Here is a 25,968-nt window from a genome sequence, read left to right as displayed (position 1 = left end):
GAACATTCTGCAAAGAAGGAGTACCACTGGCCTGAAAACATGTTTTAATGTTTAACCACACTAGGTTTTAAAAAGCATATTAGACGGCAAATGAGATACTCATTTTCTCTGTCATAGTGGCAAAGATTTTTCTTGTAATCCCAACTGTTAATGATGCTTTAAAAAATGAACACTCTTGTACATCGATGGTGAGAATATAAATTGGTGCAACTCTTGAGGAGTCGATATGTGTCAAAAACCTTAGTCATAGGCAGATCTTTGATCCAGGATTTCTATTTTTAGAAATTTATCCTCAGTAAATGAAGGTGTATGAAACAAATGTACAAAGATTTTTAGTTTCTATATTTGTTTATTTTAAAAATTGAGATATGGTTGACATATAACATTGTATTAGTTTTAGATAAACAACATAATGGTGTGACATGTGTATTTATTGGTAAATGATTACTGCAATAAGTTAACATCTATCACATATAGTTACAAAGTCTTTCTTTATTGTGATCAGGACTTTTAAGATCTGCTCTTGTGCCAACTTTCGATGTACAGTAGAATGTTATTAACTTGGTCATTATGAGGTGTTACATCCCCAGAACTTATTTGTCTTATAACTGGAAGTTTGTGCCTTTTTGACTTCCGTCACACTTTTTTGCACAACCCCCACCAATCTCTTCTCATATCTGTGAGTTTGGTTTTTGTTTTAGATTCCACACGTAAATGAGATCATACAGTGTTAGTCTTTCTCTGTTTGACTTATTTCATTTAGTATAATGCCCTCAAGGTCCATCCTTATTGACGCAAATGAAAAGAGTTTCTTTCTTCTTTTTAGTGGTTCAATAATATTCATATATGTATTCACATACATATTCATATATGTATCTACTTCAAATTTTCTTTATCAGTTCATTTGTCAGTGGACACTTGGGTTGTTTCCATGTTTTGGCAATTGTAAATAATGCTGTCATGAACATAGATGAGCCACCCAGGTGGCACTAGGGGTAAAGAACTCGCCTACCAATGCAGGAAACATAAGAGACCTGGGCTCAGTCCCTGGGTTGGGAAGATCCCCTGGAGGAGGGCATGGCAACCCACTCCAGTATTTTTTGCCCGGAGCATCCCATGGACAGAGGAGCCTGGTAGGCTACAGTCCATAGCGTCACAAAGAGTCAGACACGACTGAAGTGGCTTAGCACAAACATAGGAGGGCATATATTTTTTCAAGAAGGTGATTTCATTTCCTGTAGCTAAATGCCCAGGAGTGGAATTACTGGGTCATATGGTAATAGTTCTAGTCTTAATTTTTTGAGGAACCTCCATACTGTTTTCCATAATGGACTGCAACAGTTTTCATTCCCATCAACAGTACACCAGCATTCTCTTTTCCCCACATCCCTGCCAACACTTGTTATTTTTTTTTTCTTTTTTTAAATACTGGAAATTAAGTTTATTCAGGAATAGAAGAGGAATTGCAATTTGGGAAACACATGCTGTAGCAAACTACAGGCAGGTCCCTTGTCTATTTGATAACAGCCGTTCAATCAGGTATGATGTGATAGCTTATTTTGGTTTTGACTGGCATTTCCCTGATGGTTAGTGATGTTGAACACTTATTTCATGTACCTATTGGCCATTTGTATGTCTGCTTTGGAAAAATGTCTATTCAGGTAAAGATATTTGTTGCACGGTTGTATTTGTGGTGAAAATCATAAACCTTTTAAATATCAAAAAATATAGATTTGGTTAAGTAATCGTCATACGTTCATACTATGCAATATTTTAACTATGCAAAAGAATATTTTAAAATATATTATGGATGTAAGATACAAAATATTTTGTGATAAAAAGTATATTAAAATAATAAGCATGGCACAAAATATTTTTTATAAATTAAAATTTCCTTGAATTTCCATATATCAGATATAGAAAAAATTTGTGAGACTGTACATCAGAATGTTGAAAGTTATCATACCTAGACAATGGGATTATAGGTGACTTATTTATTATTAAGGTTAGCCAAAAAGTTCGCTTGGATTTTTCTGTAAGATATTTGGTTTTGGTAACCCAATATTATTTGTTATCTGTGCCAGTATCAACTTTCTGCCAGTATTCTTTAAGTAGGAGAAGAGGAAACATCCATTGAATCTTCTTTTCCATATGGTGCCCCTGTGCTCTTTTCCCTGGTAGCTTGCAGTAATGACTGATTTCTTACAGTCTGGGCACTCTAGAGATTAAACTTCTAGTTGCTTTCTAAACTTCCAGTATGTTGGGGGAGCCATTAGGAGAGGAAAATAGATCTGGGTTCAAGCTACTTCTTAACAAATTTGGGGGCAGCTTCCTGTGTGTAGTCTTTCTTTTTCTCCCCACTTCCGGAAGTACTTGGTGCCTCCTACACCCAGGCCTTTTGAGAGTTTTGCTGTGTCCGTCTGCTTCTTAGCAGCCCTCATGACTGGCCAAGAATTCACCTTTCTCTACTAATTCAGTTACCATCTGCCCTTTGGGCTTCTGGCTGCTGAAACTGTCTTTGTTCTTTCTGTTATTTTCGTAGAGCTTGTTGATGGGAAGGGAAGTTAAAGTATGTGTTCAGCCCCTGATTTTGTGCTACTAGCCCTGCCTCCCTGTCTCTGCACTTGCTTTCCTGCATAGCATATCCTCCTGCCCAGGGTCCTGTACCTCTCTCATTCATCCTTCGCTTCTGTGCTCAGGCGGTAGGTGCACTAAACCTGATGTCCCTGCCTGTAAAGTCGTATCCGACTCTCTGCGACCCCATGGGCTGTAGCCTACCAGGATCCTCTGTCCATGGGATTTCCCAGGCAAGAGTACTGGAGTGGGTTGTCATTTCCTTCTCCAGGGGCTCTTTCCCAGCCAGAGATCGAACCTAGGTCTCCAGCATTGCAGGCAGATGCTTTACGCCTGAGCCAGGGAAGCCCACTAAACATCCCTGCTTAGAGTAATTTACTGTTCCTCCTCCACCTTGTAGTTCTCATACTTCACCTGATCTATGTATTTAGTAAAGCATATGAGCATTATAATGATTTGATTACACCTAATCCTTCTCTGGACTTCCCTGGTGGCTCAATGGTAAAGAATCCACTTGCCAACGCAGGAGACGTAGGTTTGATCCCTGGGTTGGGAAGACCCCCTGGAGAAGGAAGTGGCAACCCACTCCAGTAACCTTGCCTGGGAAATCCTATGGACAGAGGAACCTGGCAGGCTACAGTCTATGCGGTCACAAGAAGAGTCAGCTATAACTTAGCGACTAAATGAAAACAACAACAAAGTCTTCTCTACTAGTTTTATATAGTGATTCTAATCAAATTAACAAACAAATTGCATGAATAGAAGTAATTCTTCTTTTCATAAAAGGTAAGACTGATGTTTAATAACCACAGCAGAAGGACAGCATAACTGGTGACTTCTTTTCACGTTAAAGTTGAATACCAATATGAATAGAAGTTTTTATACTTTTAAGGTTGACTGTCTTTAGTATCTTGCTAACAATGTTAATATTACGTACTCTTTAAAAGCGATAGTACAAAAGATAAACTTTAACCTGTCTGATTTACTAAAAGTTTATTTTTCAAGCTCAAAGCAAAAATTATTTTGAACAATTTATTGTGGAGACTCACATTTTTATGTAATAACAGCTTACCACATTTACTCCCTTGATTGCAATGAAGTTTAAGTCAAAATAGCACTAGGAGATAGGACCAGGTTATGTATAAGAATCATGTTCAAGTTCATCTTTTGGTAGTACTAAAAATATCTTTCTAGTTTTGTTAATTTTGTAAAGAGAAGCTTAGATGTTTCATTATGTCCTCAGGAAATATTATAGATATACTTGTAAATATAAGGCTCTGATATCCAGTACAGATAGAGACTTATTTTGCCTTATTTGGGGTAATGTAGTTGAGCTTAAAACACTTTGATCTTTACTACAGAATGATGTAGCATGACCATATAAAAATAAGTCACACATTCTAGCTAGTATCTTTTGGAATATTTTATTCTATCTATCCTCAAATGCCCAGTTCTATTTAAAAAATCAAAGCAAGAATACAAATACATTGATTGCTGATGTTACATCAACTTTTGAGTGTTCAGTTGGTTGACACTTGTGGTGGTGGCAGAATTTGTAGAACCCCCCTTAAGTTTTATAATCAGAGATGGAAGGGAGCTTAGAATCCCTCAAATTCAAACTTCTGGCCAATGTAGAGACAGCATGAAATGCTGTTTGTGAGTAAGTATTCATCTAGTGACTGGAGAGTTACACCTCTTTCGTTAAAATTCTCTTTTCACCTGTTTAACAGCTCTAGTGAATCTTTTATAAAATAAAAAGACAATTTGTGCCACGTGGCATCCGGGATCCTAGTTGCCCATCAGGGATAGGACGCGCACCCCTGCAGTGGAAGCACAGAGCCCTGACCGCTGGGGCCACTGGCCCACCAGGGAAGCCCCAAATCTGCCTTGATGTGTGAGACAAAGATCATTCTTAATCCTGCCGTGGTGTCTGTCCCACATAGATCAGTATTCCTTTTACTCAGGCTTTCTTTCTAAATAATATATTGAAGAGTGGCTTTTATGTAATGTGTGACTTTCACAATTCATAATTTGTTGCATGGTAGCACAGAATTGCTAGCCTTTAATTTTTGTGTTCCTAAATAAAAAACATGCAAAAGACACACAGGTCTTCAGTAATTATCACTTATAGTGATCTTATTTGTAACTACCAAATTCTGTAGGAAAGAAACAACCAAAAGATTGAAAAGAGTGCATCTACTGATGGTGAAATGCTGAGTGCCTCTTTGGGAGCTGGCATGCATGACACTGCCTCATTGTGTCATTCATCAAACCTACTCCAATCTGATCCTCGTTGTTGGTGTTTTTAACCCAGTGAGGGAGTTTAAAGTTTCACTGGGCTTCACTACCCTTCTGAGTGATCTAGGAATCATAGGTAGGGTGTTACTTTAGAGGAGAAAATTGTAGACACAGCTGGGAAGTACTGCAGGAAACTGCAGTTTTATTTCAGATGTGAACCATAAAGAAACTGCGCCACGTAATTACGTTCAAAGCAAAAGAAACACTCTGTGATCTGTGAAAGTTTAAATGGCAAAGTAATAAAATTAGAGCTGGTGAAGTTTCTACTACCATGAGGCATGATGAGGAAAGGTCAGTTTTTATCCTAAATAAACTTTGTGTTAATTTTGTCTAGTATCTTTGAGATTCACCAATGATTTATCATAAATAGGAGGCTGATCAAAGACTGCGCTGACCTCAGATTTTCATTGCTACTAAGTGTTAGTTTTTCCAGTTGAAAATCAAAACATACAAATTTTCTAATGGCATCTAGTTCTTTTTATCTCATACATTGAATGATTTTATAGCTAAGGAAACTAATGGACACAGTGATTTTTCTAAATTCATCCACCTAGTAAACAGGTTGAGCTGGAAATCTACCGGAGAATCCAAACCCCATGCTCTTTTTAATTAATTAATGTATTTATTTTTAAGTTGAAGTATAGTTGATTCACAGTATTGTGTTACCTGCTGCTGTACAGCAAGGTGATTCAGTTCTATGTATATTGATGTATACATATTCTCTTTTTAAGTGTTCTTTTCCATTATAGCTTATCATAGGATACTGAATTTAGTTCTCTGTGCTCTGCAGTGGGACCTTGTTTTCCCCTTCTGTATAGAAAGATGGCATCTGCTAACCCTAACCTCCCGCTCCACCCCTCCCCTGACTGTTTGCCCTTTGGCAGCCACCAGGCTGCTCTCTGTGTCTGTGCGTCCGTTGCTGTTTCATTGATAGGTTCATTTGAGTCATGTTTTAGATTCCGCATGTGAGAGATGCCATGTGGTGTTTGTCTTTCTCTTTCTGACTTACTTCACTTAGTATGATGATCTCTGGTCACATCCATGTTGCTGCAGATGGCGTTGTCTTGTTCTTTTTAGTGTCCGAGTAGCATTCTGTTATACATGCACGGGTGCGCATGTGTGTGCACGTGTGCACACACACACACAGCGTATCTTCTGTATCCATTCATTTGTTGATGAACATTTAGGTTGCTTCCATGTTTTGGCTGTTGTCAGTAGTGATGCTAGAAGCATAGAGGTGCATGTACCTTTTTGAATTATAGTTTTGTCTGGATATATGCCCAGGAGTGGGCTCGCTGGATCATATGGTAATTCTGTTTTTAGTTTTCTGTTTTCTACAGTGGCAATGCCAACTTAACTTTCCTACCAACAGTGTAGGGGGGCTTCCCTTTTTTCAACATCCTCTCCAGCGTTTCAGACCCCAGGTTCTTAGTGATCACATCACCAAATTCAGTCATAGAACCTTTTTTGGAAAGTTTTCAACTGTAGTAAGTTTCTGTCTTAAAAGACTGATGTCAGTAGCTTGAGGATTTCACATCAGATGCAAGCATGGGTTCAGACAACTGCAGTTTCCCTTTCTGAGTCAATTAACCTGTTGTGTGATGATTTCAAGAAGTGAATATCGATTTGAGGCTTGGGATTCAGGGCACTGCAGTGCCCATGTGAGGATCACTCAGGCTGTCTCTTACTTGTTGCAGGAACAGCATCTGTTGCAGTTGCCGGCATCCTTGCAGCCCTTCGAATAACCAAGAACAAGCTGTCTGATCAAACATTTCTATTCCAAGGAGCTGGAGAGGTACCTGCCTTATGGAGTGCTTATGTTCTCCTAAACTAGTGAATATAGCATTCATTCTAGTAACTCATGAATTTAAAAGTCTGAAGTAGTTCATGAAATTTTTAGTTTATTGAAATTACAGGGTTTATTGAAAGATTCTTTAAGTTTTGAGGCTTATTAATTTTTCACAGGAGACTTTAGAGGCATAGAGGTATTTTTTGCAGCTATCAGTTTGTAAAATTGTCAGATGTTTCCATGGGGTTTTGTTAGGCATATTTAAGGTGCCATGCATGAACAAAAAGTGTTTCCAGTGTATGATTAATTATGTGTAGAAACCTTTAAGCTATTACAGCCAGTGCTAGCTTTTAGTATCCTCCAGTGTCACATACCAAAATTTTCCTAATTTGACTCACAATTCAGTATGCACATATATAACTATATACAGGATTTTTTAGAAGAAATATTTTCAATCAGAGATTCATCATGCAGTATAACAATTCACATGTGAAAGAACTAAAACATTTTAAATTGTTGGAAGGAGATGGCAGCAATACAAAATAATGCTGTATCCATTTAAAAAGCCTTAGATTTTATAATTTAATATGACTATGAATAAATATATTCCATTGGTAGAAACTATGTATACTATGTTGGGTTTGATTTTACTTGTTCTTAAAGCAAAATATGTGAAGCTAAAATTTGCATGCCAAGTTATAAACGTGAACGTATTCAGAGTGTAAATCTCAAATTTATTTTTTCACATCAAAATGAAAGCCAAGGTTAAATTACAGCTCATTAAGGTTTGAGGTTGTTTTTTTTTTTTAATTTTCGTGAATTGTTACATGCTGTACTTAATTTTAGTAAACTTCTTTAAATTTCCGAAGGGTTTTTGTTGAATGCCATAGGCTAGTTCTTGATACTCAGCAGGAAAGAGGTAGGTATTCATGGTTGGATGATCCAAAACTGGCCCTTCTTTGTCCCTGAAAAGGTTTTGGAAATTTTACAGATCCTCACCAAATTTATCATATACCAAAAGGAGTTGATTCCTTTAATCTTATAAGAAGTCTCACAGTACTTTCTTTGTCCACATTAAGAGAGTAAATAAATGCTTGAGAACACACATCTTGTGTTCTGTTTTATTGCCTAATTGGTGAAGTTCCCATCCAAATCACCCAGCTTCATTCTTCGAATTCAATTAGCAGAACAATAAGCAATACAGTCCAATAAGCCAGGGTGAACAGTTCATTCATTATTTTAAATTCAGTATTTTCTAATCAGAGGAATCTTAATTTTATGAACAGAATTAAAGATACGGAAAACCAAGGATATCACTGGTATATATGTGGCTAAATATCAAGCCACATAATAGTGATTCTGTTGTAATAAGAGTAAATAATTGTCATTTAGCACAGTCAACTCCAGGAGTTGGTGAAGGACAGGGAGGCCTGGCGTGCTGCAGCCCATGGGGTCACAAAGAGATGGACACTACTGAGCAACTGAACTGAACTGAAATGTGACAAAAATACTTTGCTCATTAAGATCTGGGTTCTTTTTTATTTCTGTGAGTTGTTACATGCAGTACTTAACTATAGTAAACTTCTTTAAATTGGAGTTTAAAGGAGCTTTGAACGAATATAGCTCTTTGGATTGGTAGACAGTACCATTTTGTACTTGCCTATTCACAGTGACAAAATGAGGTAAAATGTAACTCTTGATAAGGGATTATGTAGAACCACTTGACGCGTTTTTGTTTTTCAGGCTGCCTTAGGGATTGCACACCTGATTGTCATGGCCATGGAGAAAGAAGGTTTACCAAAGGAGCAAGCCATACAGAAGATATGGCTGGTTGACTCGAAAGGGTTAATAGTTAAGGTAAGAGTTTGTCATTGTTAACCAGGTACAGTATTTTAATCAGTACGCCATTCTGGATTCCCATCTCTAAGACGACTACTGTTTCCACCTACCCCATCCCCAACACTGCGTTAAAAGAGTGGTTAGGGCAGCCTGGCTTGCTGTAGTCCATGGGGTTGCAGAGAGTCGGACATGGCTGAGTGACTGAACAGCAACAATCACACACAAATGACCATGTTACACAGTAATGTGGATATTCTGCTGAATAAAGGAGACAACTGTGGCTCAGCTTTTGTGTCCATCTGTGATGTGAGGAGACTTCGGACAGCTCCATGGTCTGTCCACGTGAATTAGCTTCATTTCCAAGTGAGGCAGTTGGAGGCTGATACAGGTGGAACACTTAGGTCCAGCTCCTTTCACTAAGGGCTGTCTGTCAGATTACACACTAACTGGGGAGAAAAAGGGAGGGAAAAAAATGAAATAACTACTGTTTTACCTGCCGCTTTCTCTCAGCCAGAGTCTTGGAGAGTTTGGATGGTAATTCCTGAGAAGGGCTTTAATAAATGCGCTGGATTGCAAGGTAGCTCAGTGCCCATGCAGGAAACATGGGTGCAGTCTCTGGGTCAGGAAGATCCCCTGGAGTAGGAAATGGCAACCTGCTCCATGTGCTTGCCTGGGGATCGCGAAGCGTCGAGCATGACTGAGCACGCGTGTGGTTCAGTGTTATTGTCCTTGAGGTTGTCTCCCAGCCTTAACAGAGACACTGGCACCGCTTCATAGGGTTATTGTGAGAACCCACGTAAGAACACAGTTGTGTAGGTAACAGTTACAGCAACTGATGACACAGTTACAGGGTGTTACACTGCACCTGTCATCTGTGCTCATCACTCACTCACCCTTAAACTGCTAGAGGAAATGCTTGTAAATCCCCCTTCCACATGAAGGTGAATTAAAAAAAAAAGAAAGACAGTGATAAGCAGTGTCTCCAGGCACTGAATATAGAATCATGTGAATATGTGCAAACTTTCTGGAAAGCTGTTTTATGTGTATCCAGAATCTTTAAAAATGTATGCTTCTGATCCAACGGTTTCCATTCTGTGAATCTTGACCATAGAGATACAGATGTGTCAGTGTGTGCATGAGGGTGTTGTCTTAGCATTGTTTATAATTATGAGATGTTTCATTAAACATCATTAATTAAGATAGTGATAGATTGTTGTTCAGTTGCTCAGTCGTGTCCAACTCGTTGCAACCCCAAGGACTGTAGCTGCCAGGCTCCTCTGTCCATGGGATTCTCCAGGAGAGAATACTGGAGTGGGTTGCCATTCCCATCTCCAGGGGACCTTCCTCACTCAGGGATTAAACCCAGGTCTTCTGCATTGCAGGCAGATTCTTTACCTTCTGAGCCATCATGGAAGTCCACAGTGATAGGTTACACTTACCTAAATAAAGGATACTGTAACATGAATTGGTAGTAGCCACATAGGTGTAATATATAGGCTTAAAGTTATTTTCATGGCTTAGTTGGTAAAGAATCTTCCTGCAATTCAGGAGACTCGGGTTCAGTTCCTAGGTCCGGAAGATCCCCTGGAGAAGGAAACGGCAACCCACTCCAGTATTCTTGCCTGGAAAATCCATGGACAGAGGAGCCTGGTGGACAGTCCATGGGGTTGTAAGAGTTGGACACGACTTAGTAACTAAACCACCACCACCAAAGTTATTTTAAAAGAACTATAAATAGCATTAAAGGATTCATTATTTAATATTAGGTGAAAATAGGAAAATGTCATTACATGACATATTACATGATATTTTGCTTCAAAATTTGAGTTGCATATAAAAATCATAGAAAGAAATGGATCAAATACATATTACTTTAAAACTGATTTTAGCGCTTTTCTACATATTCCAAATTCTCCTGAGTACTTATTTTTCTTTAAAGCTAGAAAAATGTTCATTTTTAAAAAGACTTAAGAGAAATTTTGTTTTAAATGAAACAAAAATATGGTTCATAACTTTTTGTAGCAAATCAGTATCTATAAAGCTGTGAAATAAGACTGAAAATACCTTTACAACATCTCCTGAGGACCAAATGATAGTCATTTTATTAACAATAAATGACAGTGTAATTGTTTATAGTATACAGGAAATAGCTTTACATTTCTTGGCTTAAAAATTGCTATTGCTTTAAGAAAATCAACATAATTGTAACAAACTGTACACTGTGGCCATATGACATATCCTGTCACGAAATAAGAACGTTTGCTGAGTGAAGTCATCTTTGGGCTTGGGCTTTGGCTAATTGTGGGGACACGGTAAGGCCCTTAATCTCAGGAGGCTCCCAGCCTCATGGGAAAAACTCGAACAAGCCAAGAGTTACAACTCCACGTGACAGTGTTATAGAAATATGTGCTTGGTGCCAGGGGTGGACAGGAGATGGTGCTCCCGCCACACCAAAGAGAATCACGGGGAGGCTGAGGATGGCTCCAAAGCAAGGTGTCTCTCCAGCTACGTTTGAAAAGAAGAGTTAGGAGTTGATCTAGAGTCTCCATGGACACCTTCAGCTTCTTACCTGCAAAGCTGAAACAAGGGAAGTTGAGTGGCAAACTCACTCTGAGATCCTGGTTGAAGTTACGAATCATGTCTTCCACCTCTCTGCTATCTTCAGAGCCCTGCTAGTGTCGAGTATTGGCAACAAGTATATTATTAATAAATGAACTAATGACCGAGTGCCTTCTGGACAGAATAAGAGCGTTTGCAAAAGAAATTATTTTGAGAAAAAAACTTAGGGTTAAGACTGAAAGGAATAGAGTGACAGGTGATGAAGGCTCTTCTAAATCCTGCACTTGAGCAGTTTTCAGGCTCTTGTCACTGATGGCATCGCAGAGGATGGACTGAAACGAGATGAGGCTGAGGAAAGGAAGTTAGGTACAAAACCGTTGCATTAATACAGATCAAAGGTAGTTGGGGCCTGAAATAAAGCAGTGAGTGAAAGATGTTTGATTCGGTAGGTATGCAGGAAATAGGATTGGCATATTTCGTAACCAGTTAAATACGGAGGGAGGGTTAGAGCAGAGGAAGGAGTCTAGCAGGACGCCTTGGGTGTCTGTGTAAGTGATGTGGCCACTGCTGTTTGCTTGTTTGTTTGCTTAAAAAGGAGGAAAGAACAGGCCCGTTAAAGGGAAAGATAATGAGATCGGCCTTGGACATAGCAAGGTAAAGGTGTCTGTGGAGACCTCAGATAGAGATGTCCCCTTGGCAGTTGAAGAGATAAGACGGATGTTCAGAAAAAGGATTTGGACTCCCAGAGATGGAGATTTGGGGATAATCCACGTATATATAGTGGGAGCCGTGGGGAAAGCTATACACACGGTGCTGTACTTCAGGGTGCAATACATTCAAGAATCCAAAAGGTGAAAGCCAATGATTGTGATTTCTAATGACATTTTAATGAGAAATCTTCCTAAAAATACATACATTCTAGCATCTCAAGTAATTTTAACGTAGACTTACTGAACTGAGACTCCAAATGGCATGGATTACAATACTTAGAATAACGGATTATAGCATGACTAGTATTTGGAATAACTGTGAAATTGTTGCCTAGACCTAATTCGTCACTCTTATTTCATGTGTTTTACTTGCCAAAGTAAAGAACTGCATATATTCTCCTTGCCAAGGTAAATAAAGTTATGTTTAAAAAGACTGTTACATGTTTAATAGTTTTGCACTATTTAATATGAGAAGCATATGAGGCTTCAATTCACCATTGTTTTTTCTTTCATGTTCTTAAACAGTCAAAATTACTATGTTGATTTTTGTGGCAAAACTAGTAAATCTTAGAATAATTACTAAATTAGTATAATCTAGCTCTCAATTTTATATGATCTTTCTGTGCTTGTTATCCTTTATCCTTAGCATTTTTATAACCTCTCTTGAGAGCCAATTATAATCATTTCATTAATTTCATTAACTTACAATGCAGTTGTTTATAATATATAAAAATTAATGTGTTAAATAAAAATTTGTATAAGTCAAACTCCTTCAGTTTTTAAAGACATAAAACCAAGAACTAAAAAGTATCACTGTGAAGTTAGTGCATTTATGGAGTTTATCATCATCAGACTAGATAATATTATTCTAACATGTTTTCTGCTTTCATTTTCAGCATGACATCTATGGTATTTTCTGTCTTTTATTTCATCCATATATGTTCAATAATATCAGCATTTTAAATAATTCATCAATATCAGTAAGGTTGATTGAAATGAATTATTTGGTCACTGATAATATTTCAGATAGTTTTAGTATCTTATAGCAAGAAACAGTGGACATATCTATTTAGCCAGCTAATATTAGTATATTTTAATATTAACAAACCAATATTTTCTTTAAATCATTCCAAAATAAAATTAGATGGAGAATAAATACAGTAAAGAAAGGATAAAAGAGGAGCATTGCCAGCATGGCTAGGATTTGTATTTGACAGTGATAATTTGGACCATTTTTTAGGGAGGACAAGAAATCACAAAACCTTTTTAGGGAGGACAAGAAATCTCAAAACAAACCAATCCAGACTTAATTTCTCCCTTAAATAAATACATTTGACTTTCACTAATGAGCCAAAGTAGAGCTAAGGCAGAAATCTCAAAAATAAACAGTGGAGTGTTAGTAGATACCATGAAGGATAAGCTTCATCTAACTAAGAATAGGACTATACTATCTTGTTTTTATTTTCTTTTGCTCTAGTTTACATAACTCTATTTTCAATTTTTAAAACAGTTTTTTCTTTATAGTTATTTCTTTTAGTTCAATGTTTGGTTCCTATAAGGAAGAGGTAGTGAATAAAAGTATTTTATATGCTACGAGTGTAGTTTTGACAATATACTTATTTCCTCCCTGAGAGTTTAATTTTTAGGTCTAGAACTTGAAACTCCATGCTGTTTAGAAAAGTTTTCCTTTTCCTTGTGATCTTCTCGGAATTTTAGCCCATGATACTTTTACCACCTTGAATGATGGTTCATATATTTTATACATTGTGGTTTAAAAAAATCTAACTCCTAAGAAACGTTGAAGCTTGGTGGAAAGGATCTGGCTTGCTTTTTCTCCCTCCCTCTTCTCCATGTCTTCTAGAGTATGACCAATGCATATGTATGTATTAAACAGAGCAGAGGGAGAAGATTATATGCATGAGTCTTGCAGACAGTCAGAAAATTATGGATTTTTAACAACTATTGATTTTCAACAGTGCACAATTAAATATTTTTAAATTACTCCATTAAGTATTGATGGAGTTACCCACTTAGTATCTTCCCTTATGGTCACTCTGCACCCCTGTTTTATGCTCTCACATGGAATGCTTTTGTCACGTCATTCATCTTCTTTTAATCTGTTCTGCAATGATGAAACCCAGCTCTGAGCTCTCTAGCAAATGCACGCACTTGCACTGCAACTGGGATATCACTGATAGTGTGCTAGGAAGGTTCTGTCTTCAGGTACAGAGGGGCCAGATTCAGCTCTGGAAAACTAGTGACAACAGTGTCAGGCCAGTAAAATGGGGCAGGTTGTCTAAGCAGGCATGGATTCAAGAGTTCTAGTACCTGGCATGGGAAGGAATACATATTTATCAGTGGCAGCGTACAATTAACTTTTTATACCTCCTGGGAAATGAAATGCTAACTCAAAATCTGGACAGTGTTTGCTGCCTTCCTCCTCCAGGCCCCACCAGCACATAGGTGCTTTTGAAAAAGATAGTTGTTCAGTCTGGTTGTATCTTCTATACTAAGAATCAGCACAAAACAAGGCGGGTGGGCAGAGACCAAAGAGATACTAATATTTGAAGGAAATTCCTAGATATTCATAGTACATTTGGTATAAGTAGAGACTCCTAAAAAGAAAAGAAACACCATAGAATTTGAGGTTCAGGTCAGTCAGTCAGTCGTGTCCAACTCTTTGCGACCATGAATCACAGCACACCAGGCCTCCCTGTCCATCACCATCTCCCGGAGTTCACCCAAACTCATGTCCGTCAAGTCGGTGATGCCATCCAGCCCTCTCATCCTCTGTCGTCCCCTTCTCCTCCTGCCCCCAATCCGTCCCAGCACCAGAGTCTTTTCCAATGAGTCAACTCTTTGCATGAGGAGGCCAAAGTATTGGAGTTTCAGCTTCAGCATCAGTCCTTCCAGTGAACACCCAGGGTACTTGAGAGAAAAAGTGGCAAGTGCAGGCAAAAAGCATTTTAGCAAGGGTTCCTGAAAAGGGAGACTGAACAGAAAAAAAATCTATATCTACCTCCAGCTGAAGTATTTGGCATAAAGAAGGTGTATTCCAAATTGCAGTTTGAAAAGAGAAAAGTGAGCCATTGGTACAGAAAAACAGAAGTCCAAAGGTAAAGAAATTTGCCTGAATATTACAGATCCAGAGAAGGTCCCATTCCAACAATTTTTTAATATAAACCAGATCAGCACATCAGCTTTGAAAATTGTATAGAAAATACTTGGGAGACCTGTATTTTTGTCTTTTGATTTTTCTGTTCTTGGCAAGTCGAGCCCTTTGGTGATGCTGGTATGCATGATTCCTGGCCTTCTTTCAGTGTTCCCTCTGCATTCCTAAGTCCCCACTAAGAATTACGTCTTTGGGGTGAGGCTGTAGGTAATTTATGTTTCTTGCTAGACAGATGTCTTCTGGCCAAGTTCTGGCTTTAGTGGCCCGGAGCTGCCAGTGCTGTTGCGATGATTAATAAAGTAAGATGTTCATGATAAGAGCATAAGCATACATCTTTTCCTATAATGTTTATCAGTCTTCGTCATGATTTGTTTCTCATTCCAGGAAACTTAGGGGATTTAAGCCGTATTAAATACTTTTCATGGTATCTCATGAAATATCCAAGAGAGCAGTACTAGAAATCTGTGCTAGAAAATAATGTAAAATTGTTTTATAGCGTTCTTTCTTTAGAACTCATCATTTTCTACTTTTTTGAAAACAGATCACGTATTATCTTTTAAAAAAATGCTTCTGGTAAACATCTGATAAACCCTTTAGTGCAGTGATGCTCAAAACTGGCTAATCACTCAAATCATCTGAGAAGTTTGAGGAAAAAAAAAAAAAAAACAACACACAGATGCCAGGGCCTCATCCTGGACTTGAGTTAAAATATCTGGCAGCAGGCCTCAGGAATCTAATTTTCCTCAGGTGTGTCTGGCACTCAGTTGGCTTTGTAAAGCCCAGATCAGGTTCGTTTTCATTACACTGTCATCATCACCAAACCAAACCATTTTCTAGATGGAGAAACCAGCATCCGTGAAAGTACCAAAGGTCTTGCCCAAGGTCATGAGTGAATGGAAGGGCCTAAGGAGGGAGCCCGAGTCCCATGTTCTATCTCCAGCATTTGTAGATGGCATTTTCTGGGGAGGTTTTCTTTATTTTTTTTTAATATTATTAAAGCTTTTGGAAGTAACATAAATGTATTTGCTCTTGGCTGTTAGAGTGGACTCTGCTACTAGTATATTTATTCATGTCCCTAAGCCAAAAATTGATCACAATTTATATCAGTTTATTTTGACCACAGTTAATAGCTGTGAGAACAATGTTGTAAAATACATTTAAAGCATTTTTAATTTGCTGTTTGGGATAATCTGGGACAGTATGCAGAGGAAAATATTTTCAATTACTGAACTAAAAAATGGGGATTATGTCTCTCACTCACAACATCTTTTAAATTCATTTCATATTATGGATTTGTAGGTCCACATTCAATATAAACAGACTAGACCCTCTTCTTTTATTTATAGCTTTCTTGTAGCAGTGGTACCATTCATATTATACGAGGTTGAATGCAGTTATTGCAGCTGCCCATATCATTTCTGAGACTCTTACTCTCATGCTGCTTTCACTTCCTCATGTAGAAGGCCGCCTCTTGGCTTGGCAATATAATGAAAATAAGCTGCTGTCCAGTCGCTTGGTCATGTCTGGCTCTTTTCATCTCCATGGACTGCAGCACACCAGGCCTCCCTGTCCTTCACCATTTCCCAGAGTCTGCTCAAACTCATGTCCATTGAGTCCATGATGCCATCCAACCATCTCATCCTGTGTCATCCCCTTTTCCTCCTGCCTTCAATCTTGCCCAGCTTCAGGAGCTTTTCCAATGAGTCAGCTCTTCGCATCAGGTGGCCAAAGTATTGGAGCTTCAGCATCAGTCCTTCCAATGAATGCTCAGGATTGATTTCCTTAAGATTGATTGGTTTGATTTCCCTGCAGTCCAAGAGACTCTCAAAAGTCTTCTCCAACACCACGTTCAAAAGTATCAATTCTTCGGCACTCAGCTTTCTTTATGAAAATGAATAGGTGTTCATTTTTATGTGATCATATGCAAATTTATCTAAAGCTGTATACCAGAAGCAGTTTGGATATGTTCTCATTGGCATGTTGTTTGTCAGCAGCTAAATGGTCAAGAGTGGGTTGTTTCCTGACTCAGCTTCAGTAAGCCCTCTCTGTGGCTCCTCATTCTTATGTTTCTCTCTGCGGGCCATGGTGTTTTACCATGGATTGTGTGGAATCTTACTGTTTTGTGAGCGCAAGCATTTTTTAGAATAAACAAATCAGGAACACATTCGCCTCTAAAAACAATTTTTAGTACTTCCTATTCTGTTAATAATCCTGAACATCTTATACATGTCTTTTCCTCACAATCCTTTTGGTCGGGGTTCTGCTTTCTATTCCAAAGTAAATCACATGAAAAGATTAATTACCATATTTTACTGTTATTAAAGAAGAAAAGGTGATAGTAGAATGCACTAATATAACATGGAAGGAAAGACCTAGGATGGATGGTAATTCCTCTGACCATATTCCGCATTGGTTATTCCTTTGTTGGAATATATTTGCTTGATACTTAAACCTGGTCAGGTGGAAACCAGAAGGCCAAGAGGCAAAGCCCTGAGGTTCGGTTCATTCAGTCTTCTCTAAGAGATACATTTATTATCAGCAGCCCTCAAGATTACATAACACCAGGTTGAGATGACTACGGTTGTTTTGGAGTAGGTGAATAGTTATCCTGAGATTTTTTTTTCTCTGTTAGAGAACCTAACAGAGGTTCTGGCAATAGGTATCCTGAAAAGCAAATCTCTAAACCTTTGAAGAAGTAAGCACCAGACTTAAGCTTGATTTATACTAACTAGCTATACTAACATAATACGATGTTGTGTTAGTTTCTGGTGTACAGCAAAGTGATTCACTTATACATATACACATAACTATTCTTTCTCAGATTCTTTTCCTGTGTAGGTTGATAATAGCCTTTTAAAGCAAGAATATTGAACCAGGAGTAACAATTTGCATACAGTCTGACATATATCATTGTAAAGTGTTTTCTCTAGAACTGGACAGTGTTGTATTGTTGGAAAGACTGAGTTTTAGCACCTGCTTCAGGCAAGCTGCATACTGTCTTAGAGCCCCTGTTTCTTCATGCAAAAACCTAATTAAATTTGCCCTACTTTTCAAATTGTTGAGGGGGTCAAATGAAATATGTGAAGATAACTTATAAGCTATAAAGAACCATATAAATTTGCTGCTGCTGCTGCTAAGTCAGTTCAGTCATGGCTGACTCTGTGCGACCCCATAGACCGCAGCCCACCAGGCTCCCCTGTCCCTGGCATTCTCCAGGCAAGAACACTGGAGTGGGTTGCCATTTCCTTCTCCAGTGCATGAAAGTGAAAAGTGAAAGTGAAGTCACTCAGTCATGTCCGACTCTTCACAGCCCCAAGGACTGCAGCCTTCCAGGCTCCTCCATCCATGGGATTTTCCAGGCAAGAGTACTGGAGTGGGTTGCCATTGCCTTCTCCAACCATATAAAGTTAGGTACTGATTTATTATGTAGTCAAAATCTTCAAAATTTACAGGCAGAGTACTATTATAATTTAAAAGTCAAGGTTAGTAAGTGTGTGTGTGCCAGGTCACTTCAGTAGTGTCAGGCTCTGTGCAGCCCTGTGGGCTGTAGCCTGCCAGGCTCCAGTGTGCATGGGATTCTCCAGGCAAGAACACTCGAGTGGATTGCCATGCCCTCTGCCGAGGGATATTCCCACCCCAGGGATTGAACCCGTGTTTCTTAGGTCTCCTGCATTGGCAGATGGGTTCTTTACCACTAGCGCCACCTGTTGTTTTTACAATTTAAAAGTCAAATTTTAATAAGTAGCACACCTAATTTAACTATTTCTTCCTGTGAATAAAAAACTATTTCATCACTCATTCTTTAATCAAAGCTTCCCTGGTGGCTCAGACTAGAGAATCTGCCTACAGTGCAGGAGACCAGGGTTCAGTCCCTGGGTTGGGAAGATCCCCAGGAGAAGGGAACGGCTACCCACTCCAGTATTCTTGCCTGGAGAATTTCAGGGACAGAGGAGCCTGGTAGGCTACAGTCCATGGAGTCACAAAGAGTTTGACATGATGAGTGACTAACTCTTTCATTGAAGTAAGGAAAATGAATGATAGATAAATGAAGAGAATTCTAATTGAGCAGATATTATCGCTGGTCATAGAAGTGTAGATGAGGATTTCATCTTCAGCTCTACTAATCATGTGGAAAGATACAATACTGAAAGAGCAGGGGGAAAATGAAAGAAGCAGATTTTTAGATAACATTCCCTACCCCCACCCTAAGTTCCTTTTTATAGCTGGGATATTATAATTAGATGTTTCTTAGATAATACATGGTGGAGAAGGCGATGGCACCCCACTCCAGTACTCTTGCCTGGAAAATCCCATGGACGGAGGAGCCTGGTGGGCTGCAGTCCATGGGGTCACGAAGAGTCAAACACGACTGAGAGACTTCCCTTTCACTTTTCACTTTCATGCATTGGTGAAGGAAATGGCAACCCACTCCAGTGTTCTTGCCTGGAGAATCCCAGGGACGGGGGAGCCTGGTGGGCTGCCGTCTATGGGGTCACACAGAGTCAGACACGACTGAGCGACTTCACTTTCATGCATTGGAGAAGGAAATGGCACCCCACTCCAGTGTTCTTGCCTGGAGAATCCCAGGGACGGGGGAGCCTGGTGGGCTGCTGTCTATGGGGTCACACAGAGTCAGATACGACTGAAGTGACTTAGCAGCAGCAGCAGATAATACATGGTACAACTATGATCAAAACATTACAAAATAAAAAGCACATGAAGCTAATGCTTATTCAGAACATCACAGTATTACATAAATATGGCATCAAGTTCCATTCTTAGTGAGTGGACGGTAAATGATTTATGCAACCACTAAAGGCCATTCTGCACTCTAAGACACAGCTTCGTCAACACAAATCATATCTTCTAATAAACAGTATCTTTATTTAAATGATATTTTGCATTGCCATTTGTTAACGCTCATTTCTTGCAAAATTAAATATTAAATAATAGTTAAATAGGGAAAGACTTTATTTTGTTCACTGTTACACCCTCATTGCCTGGAGCATTGTCTGAAATATAAATCTTTGTGACAAGAGTCAATGAAATAATTCTGATAATCAGAGAGGAGACTTTAAGAACAGCTGGAAGACATACTACGTAAACCTATTAAGTGTAAATTCTGCTAATATGTGTAATACTCTGAAACTTCCTTGACTGTCATGCACTTAGCAGATTTATCATTTCTTCTTATTTGCTCTACTTAGGGACGTGCTGCCTTAACACAAGAGAAAGAGGAATTTGCCCATGAACATAAAGAAATGAAGAACCTCGAAGCCATCGTTCAAGATATAAAACCAACTGCCCTCATTGGTGAGCTTGGGCTTCTTCCCTCTCCTGTAAACCCTGTCCCCACCCCACGTGGGCCTGATTTGTTTCCTTACACTTAATTTTTTTAAAATCACTTATTGATTGCTCTTATTTTTGGCTGCACTGGGTCTTTGTTGCTGCCTGAGGGCTGTCTCTGGTAGTGGTTGCTACTCCTGTTGCCGTGCGTGGGATTCTCACCGAGGTAGCTTTACTTGTTGTGGAGCGAAGGCTGTAGGCCACGTGGTCCACCAGTAGCGGTGGTCCACGGGCTTAGTTGCCGCATGGCGTGTGGGCTCCTCCCAGACCAGGGATCGAACCCGTGACCTCTGCACTGGCAGGCGGGATTCCTGTCCACTGTACCACCAGGGAAGTCCTCTTGCTGATAATTTTTGAGACATTCTTTAGCTTTTTGAAATTCTGGTCTTTGGAATTCCACAAACAAAGGTACCTGTTCCCTGAAGCAGCAGTGCCCCCTAGACGCCTAGATTTGTAAATTCAGTGCCACCTTGTTAATGTTACCGATGATGCCAGCTGAGGGGGGTGGTTCCCTCTGCTAACTCTGTCAACCTGTCAATAAATACCTGGCACATCCAGCACTTTGCCAGGCCAGTTATTCCAAACAGACAGTGGCGCTCGAATGGGGGCGATTTTGCCCTGTTAAGGAACTTTTGGGAATGTCTGGAGACATTTTTGTTGTCGCAGCTGGAGGGAGAAGGTCAGGGCTGCCGACATCATTGGGTGGAGACAAAGGGTCGCTGTTCTACTTCCTCCGACGCCCAGGAAAGCACCCCTGCCCCCAACGAGGAATTGTCCAGCCCAGAATGCTCATGGGGCCAAGGTTAAGAAAGACTGAAAACAGAGACTGTAATTTCACGTCTTTATATCTTCCCCATAGCAGACGACATGGTAGTTTCCATACTGCATGTGCACAGAAAGATGTTTAGTGTGGACGAATTTGTTGTGCTTGGAAAAAAAATCTCAAAGTTTTGAAGCTTTATATGCTTCATTTTGTGTGTATATAATGCCAGCCCTTACTTGGTCGTACATTCCATTTCTAGAAGCTCCCGTGCAACAACAGATGACGATATTGAGAATAAGGATGAGAACCTTAATAAAAACAAGTATTTACTCCATGACAGCAACTGTAGTAAACCTTCATTGTTGTTTTTTTTATAAAATGTGTTCTATCAGGAATCCTACTGTTTAAAATCTTCATGATACTAATTGCTGTATTTGTCTGTTCAAATTCTTTCAAAGAGTCATACTTCAGTTCTGTCATTGAAGGGGGTGATTGACTTAAGTGTTAGCACTGGATTAGAAAACATGATTACTTGGTAGCCTCAGACACTGAAATAAACTTCTAGTACAGAGAGATAATATATATTAGATACATCTCTTTTCCAATAAAAATGCCTATTATCAGAATTCCTAGTGATTGGTCATTAAATCTATTCATGAGCAGAATATTAAAACTGTTTTTTTTTTCATAGATACTATAACCTTAAAGACTATTGGCATTAACGGACATCTCTTTTTGTCATTTTCATACAAATATTCTATATTGCTTAGGGTATATTACAAAATGACCTGACGTGTCTCATTTTTGGTGGGGCGGCGGGAGGTGGGCATTGGATTAAATAACCGATGATGGTTCTGTTAACTGGATTCTTGTTTCTGTGTTAGGAGTTGCTGCGATTGGTGGTGCGTTCTCAGAACAAATTATCAAAGACATGGCAGCCTTCAATGAACGGCCTATTATTTTTGCCTTGAGTAATCCAACTAGCAAAGCAGAATGTACTGCAGAGCAGTGCTATAAACTGACGAAGGTAAAGGAAAAACACACGCAACTGACGTTTTAATAGTCAGATTGTTTATAGGGAAGCCCAGGGTATCTAAGGTGCCTGCCAGTCAACCTTTAAACATTTTACAAGCAAGAGTGAAGGAGAAGTGAACAGGTTGGGAAGGATAAGAACCGTATCCTTTTTTAGAGTGTCATATAAATCCTGTTCTTCAATAAAACAGAATAAACTTTGTAATGTTTTATTGATGCTTTTCCTTAAGTGCTTTGGAAGTATCTAAGATCTAAACATAAAAGTTAAAGAGGAAAATGCTTGATCCTAGATGCTTATTAAAATGACTTTTAACTAGCTATTCCTAAACACTGAAGCATACAGTATAATACCACAGCCTTATTTTTACTTTGCTGCCTGCTCCTGGGTTTGGATTTTAATGCTGTGGGTAGAGCATTTGGGCAGTTATTTTGACATCCAGCCAGGTTAGTATAGGCATCCTTAAAACTTCAATACATAACTATTTCCAAAACATGTGACTTTCATACTCTGTGTTTATTAATACGTACTTGACCAGTATATTGCCAAGAGCTCCTTTTCCCCTTCAAAGACTTGAAAATGTCATTGCGACAAAATAGAGGTTGAGTCACACATATCTAACACTTTTTATTTGTAAATAAATATAAAATGAACTAGAAAAGATAAACAAGACAGAGCTATAGCACTCTGCATAAATTAAACTTGATGCATAAATAAACCTGGATGGCCTTACTTCTTTAATATTGTATCCTTAAATGCTTATTACTAGAATTAATGAAATTTTGCAGAGGAGCTACTCCATTGTTTATTTCTCTTCTTTGGGATGGCATCAGTGCCCTAAATAATTTAAATTTTTATCCCATCTCTAGATTAGGGAATTTGCCTCACATAACTCAGTCCTCAAATCCTTAAAGGAAAAAAAAAAAAAACCCTAACAAAATCTTAGAATGGTGCATTACACTTAATATGCATGTAATAAATAAGTGCTTAAGTATTTATTTTGTTTTGGCATATTTCAATAGGCCTCAAAAGTTGATAGATTCAACTTTAGATGTAAACAAATTTAGCCAAATTTATATAGTTGTGTTTTTAAGTTTGAATGTGTCTGGTATAAATGACCTAAACTCATGATTTTGCCTAATGCTCTTTGTTGCTATACATAAAATTAAAAGTCATTTTGAAGCTGAAAACACTGGTTCAGCCAGAGGATTACAGAACGAGAAATAGGCTACCTGTTGCTGGGTGTCTCTACTGCTGCAGGCACAGGTGAAAAGTTATTAGGAAAGGTTCAAAATATAAAATACAAAAAGATTCTTGAATGCTGAAAAATGATAATTATACCAAAATGGTATGGAGAGGTTTCCTTCTCCATATTTAGCGTCTATATCGATGAGAATATTTAGCCATTACTTATTTAATACCATGGGCTTCCCAGGTGGCTCAGTGGTAAAGAATCCACGTGCAATGCAGGAAAGGTGGGTTCGATCCCTGAGTCGGGAAAACCCCCTGGAGAAGGAAATGGGAACCCACTCCAGTGTTCTTGCCTGGAGAATCCCATGGACAGAGGAGCCTGGTGGGCTACAGTCCATAGCATCACAAGGAATTGGACATGACTGAGTACACACACAATGTCCATAAAATGCAGTGATTGTAGAGTGATAAGCAGGAGAAAGAGTGAAGGACAGGAGAGCAATAAGCAAGTGTGTATATAACGTTGCAGGTCTCTTTCTCAAATATAATTTTCAAGGATATGTATCAGTTACGTATGTAAATATAATTCAGTTACATTAGAGATTTGCTTATAATAGAACATTTTATCTCCTAGTCAGAGCTGACAGTATCAGACTTGTCCGAAAACAAAACCTACTTTTATGAAACGTACAACAAGTGTCTGATAAACATCTGGATGAGAATTTCTTTTTTTTCCTTCATCTATTTTCCTCTTTTTATACCCCAAATAAGGTTGATTTGTATTATACTTTACCTTTACAGAAAAGGTGAAGTGAAGTGAAGTGATGTCGCTCAGTCATGTCTGACTCTTTGCGACCCTATGCACTGTAGTCCACCAGGCTCCTCCATCCATGGGATTTTCCAGGCAAGAATACTGGAGTGGGCTGCCATTTCCTTCTCCAGGAGATCTTCCTGACCCAGGAATTGAACCCAGATCTCCTGCATTGTAGGCAGATGCTTTACCATCTGAGCAAGTTAATATAATATCATAATGGATTTAGACTCTAGGTGTAAGAGGGATGAAATTTATAATTCAGTCTATTCCCATTTAAACTGTACTTTGGGGATTTGGAGAAGGAAATGGCACCCCACTCCAGTACTCTTGCCTGGAAAATCCCATGGATGGAGGAGCCTGGTGGGCTACAGTCCATCGGGTTGCAAAGAGTTGGACACAACTGAGTGACTTCACGTTCACGTTGGGGATTTAGTGCTGTTTATGCTTTTCAAGGGCATTTCTTAGACTGTGATGCTTATTTGTTAAGGGTTTCCTATCCCTGTTTTCGAGGACTGAGTAGTTTCATCTGTATCGCCTCCCAGAACACACAGATGCCCTCTCGCTCTGACTGGCAGTCTGGAATCTAGCCCCTGACAGGCCCTGAGTTCATGCTGTCTTAAAACTTGTAAATACGAGGTTCCTCAAAAACATGAGAAAATACTGGGTTGGTCAAAAAGTTTGTTTGAGTTTTTCCATATGAACTTTTTGGCCAACCCAATATTAAGACTAGGGGAAAAAAATATAGAGACAGTTTTTTACAATTATTGATAATTTATTCTTATTTGCTAATCCTGCTTGTGCTAGTGAATTTTTTTTCCTGTGGGACCTTCCAGATAATTCTTTACAATATATAAAATTTGTCCCAATGATTACAAGGAAGCTTGTTGACCCCTAAACTCTTAACCTATAAGGTCACCCTTTCTAAGACTCAAACCCCAACCCATCACTTTTGTCTTCAAAAGCCTATAAGTGGAAGCCTCTAGGCTAGAGATGGTTGATGGCCCTGTGTGTTGGACCACCGCCAACAACAGGGGGTGGTCTTGGGGTCTCCTGTACTTGTACGCTTCTCCTTGGAGCAGAGAGGAAGATAGAGAAAAGAAATAAGCACCCACTTCAGAACTTACCACCAACATCATGAGAGGTTGCTCTTTCACACTTACTAGGGAGTCAGTGAAAAATTAGACCTCTTTCTAAATACTAAAGACTTGCACTATTCTCTTAGGATCCATCTGTTTGAAGACACCCTGCCTCTTTTCACAGTTGTGTGTCTGTTTTGCAGGGTCGCGCCATTTTTGCCAGCGGCAGTCCTTTTGATCCCGTTACCCTTCCGAGTGGAAAGACTCTTTATCCTGGCCAAGGCAATAATTCCTACGTGTTCCCTGGGGTTGCTCTTGGTGTCGTGGCGTGTGGACTGAGGCATATCACGGATAAGATTTTTCTCACCACTGCTGAGGTATTGTAAAATACTGCCTGTCTGTCAAGGCTGTGAAATCTCAAATCAGCTCCTTGTAGGCCATCTGCTGTTTTATTTAGTGTCTCAGCTCACTCCCTAGGAGGTGTAAAGTCCAAGGATCAAATCTTTCCCCCGGGGGAGTAAGGGGTGGGTTGTAAGTTCACAGTGAGTCACGAGTAAGCATTGTTCTTCTGTAGCCAGCAGAAAGACTGTGTTCTGATCCCTTAAAAGGGGCCTTTTTTAAATTGATGTACAATATATAAATTACAGGTGTACAACGTAATGATCCACAATTTTCAACGGTTATACTCCATCTGTGCCTATTATAAAATATTGGCTGTATTCCCGTAGCTTGTTTCATACACAGTAGTTTGTGCCTCTTAATCCTCCGCCTGTTTTGCCACTTCTCCTTCCCTTTCCCCGCCGGTAC

At 39.1% G+C, this 25,968-nt stretch overlaps 1 protein-coding gene across 1 annotated transcript in view; it reads left to right on the top strand.

Annotated features, from left to right (window-relative positions):
- The window catches only part of ME1 (malic enzyme 1), a 204,840-nt gene that overhangs the window by 166,789 nt on the left and 12,083 nt on the right, over window positions 1-25,968 (top strand). The window contains exons 8-12 of the mRNA XM_018052931.1: window positions 6,570-6,667; window positions 8,405-8,518; window positions 20,149-20,254; window positions 21,935-22,077; window positions 25,365-25,538. Of these exons, the coding sequence (XP_017908420.1) occupies window positions 6,570-6,667; window positions 8,405-8,518; window positions 20,149-20,254; window positions 21,935-22,077; window positions 25,365-25,538 (635 nt within the window). The remainder of the gene's footprint in view (window positions 1-6,569; window positions 6,668-8,404; window positions 8,519-20,148; window positions 20,255-21,934; window positions 22,078-25,364; window positions 25,539-25,968) is intronic.

This window comes from Capra hircus, chromosome 9 (assembly GCF_001704415.2).
Source record: "Capra hircus breed San Clemente chromosome 9, ASM170441v1, whole genome shotgun sequence".
Taxonomy (NCBI): Eukaryota; Metazoa; Chordata; class Mammalia; order Artiodactyla; family Bovidae; genus Capra; species Capra hircus.
This window is presented reverse-complemented; position numbering and strand designations above follow the sequence as displayed.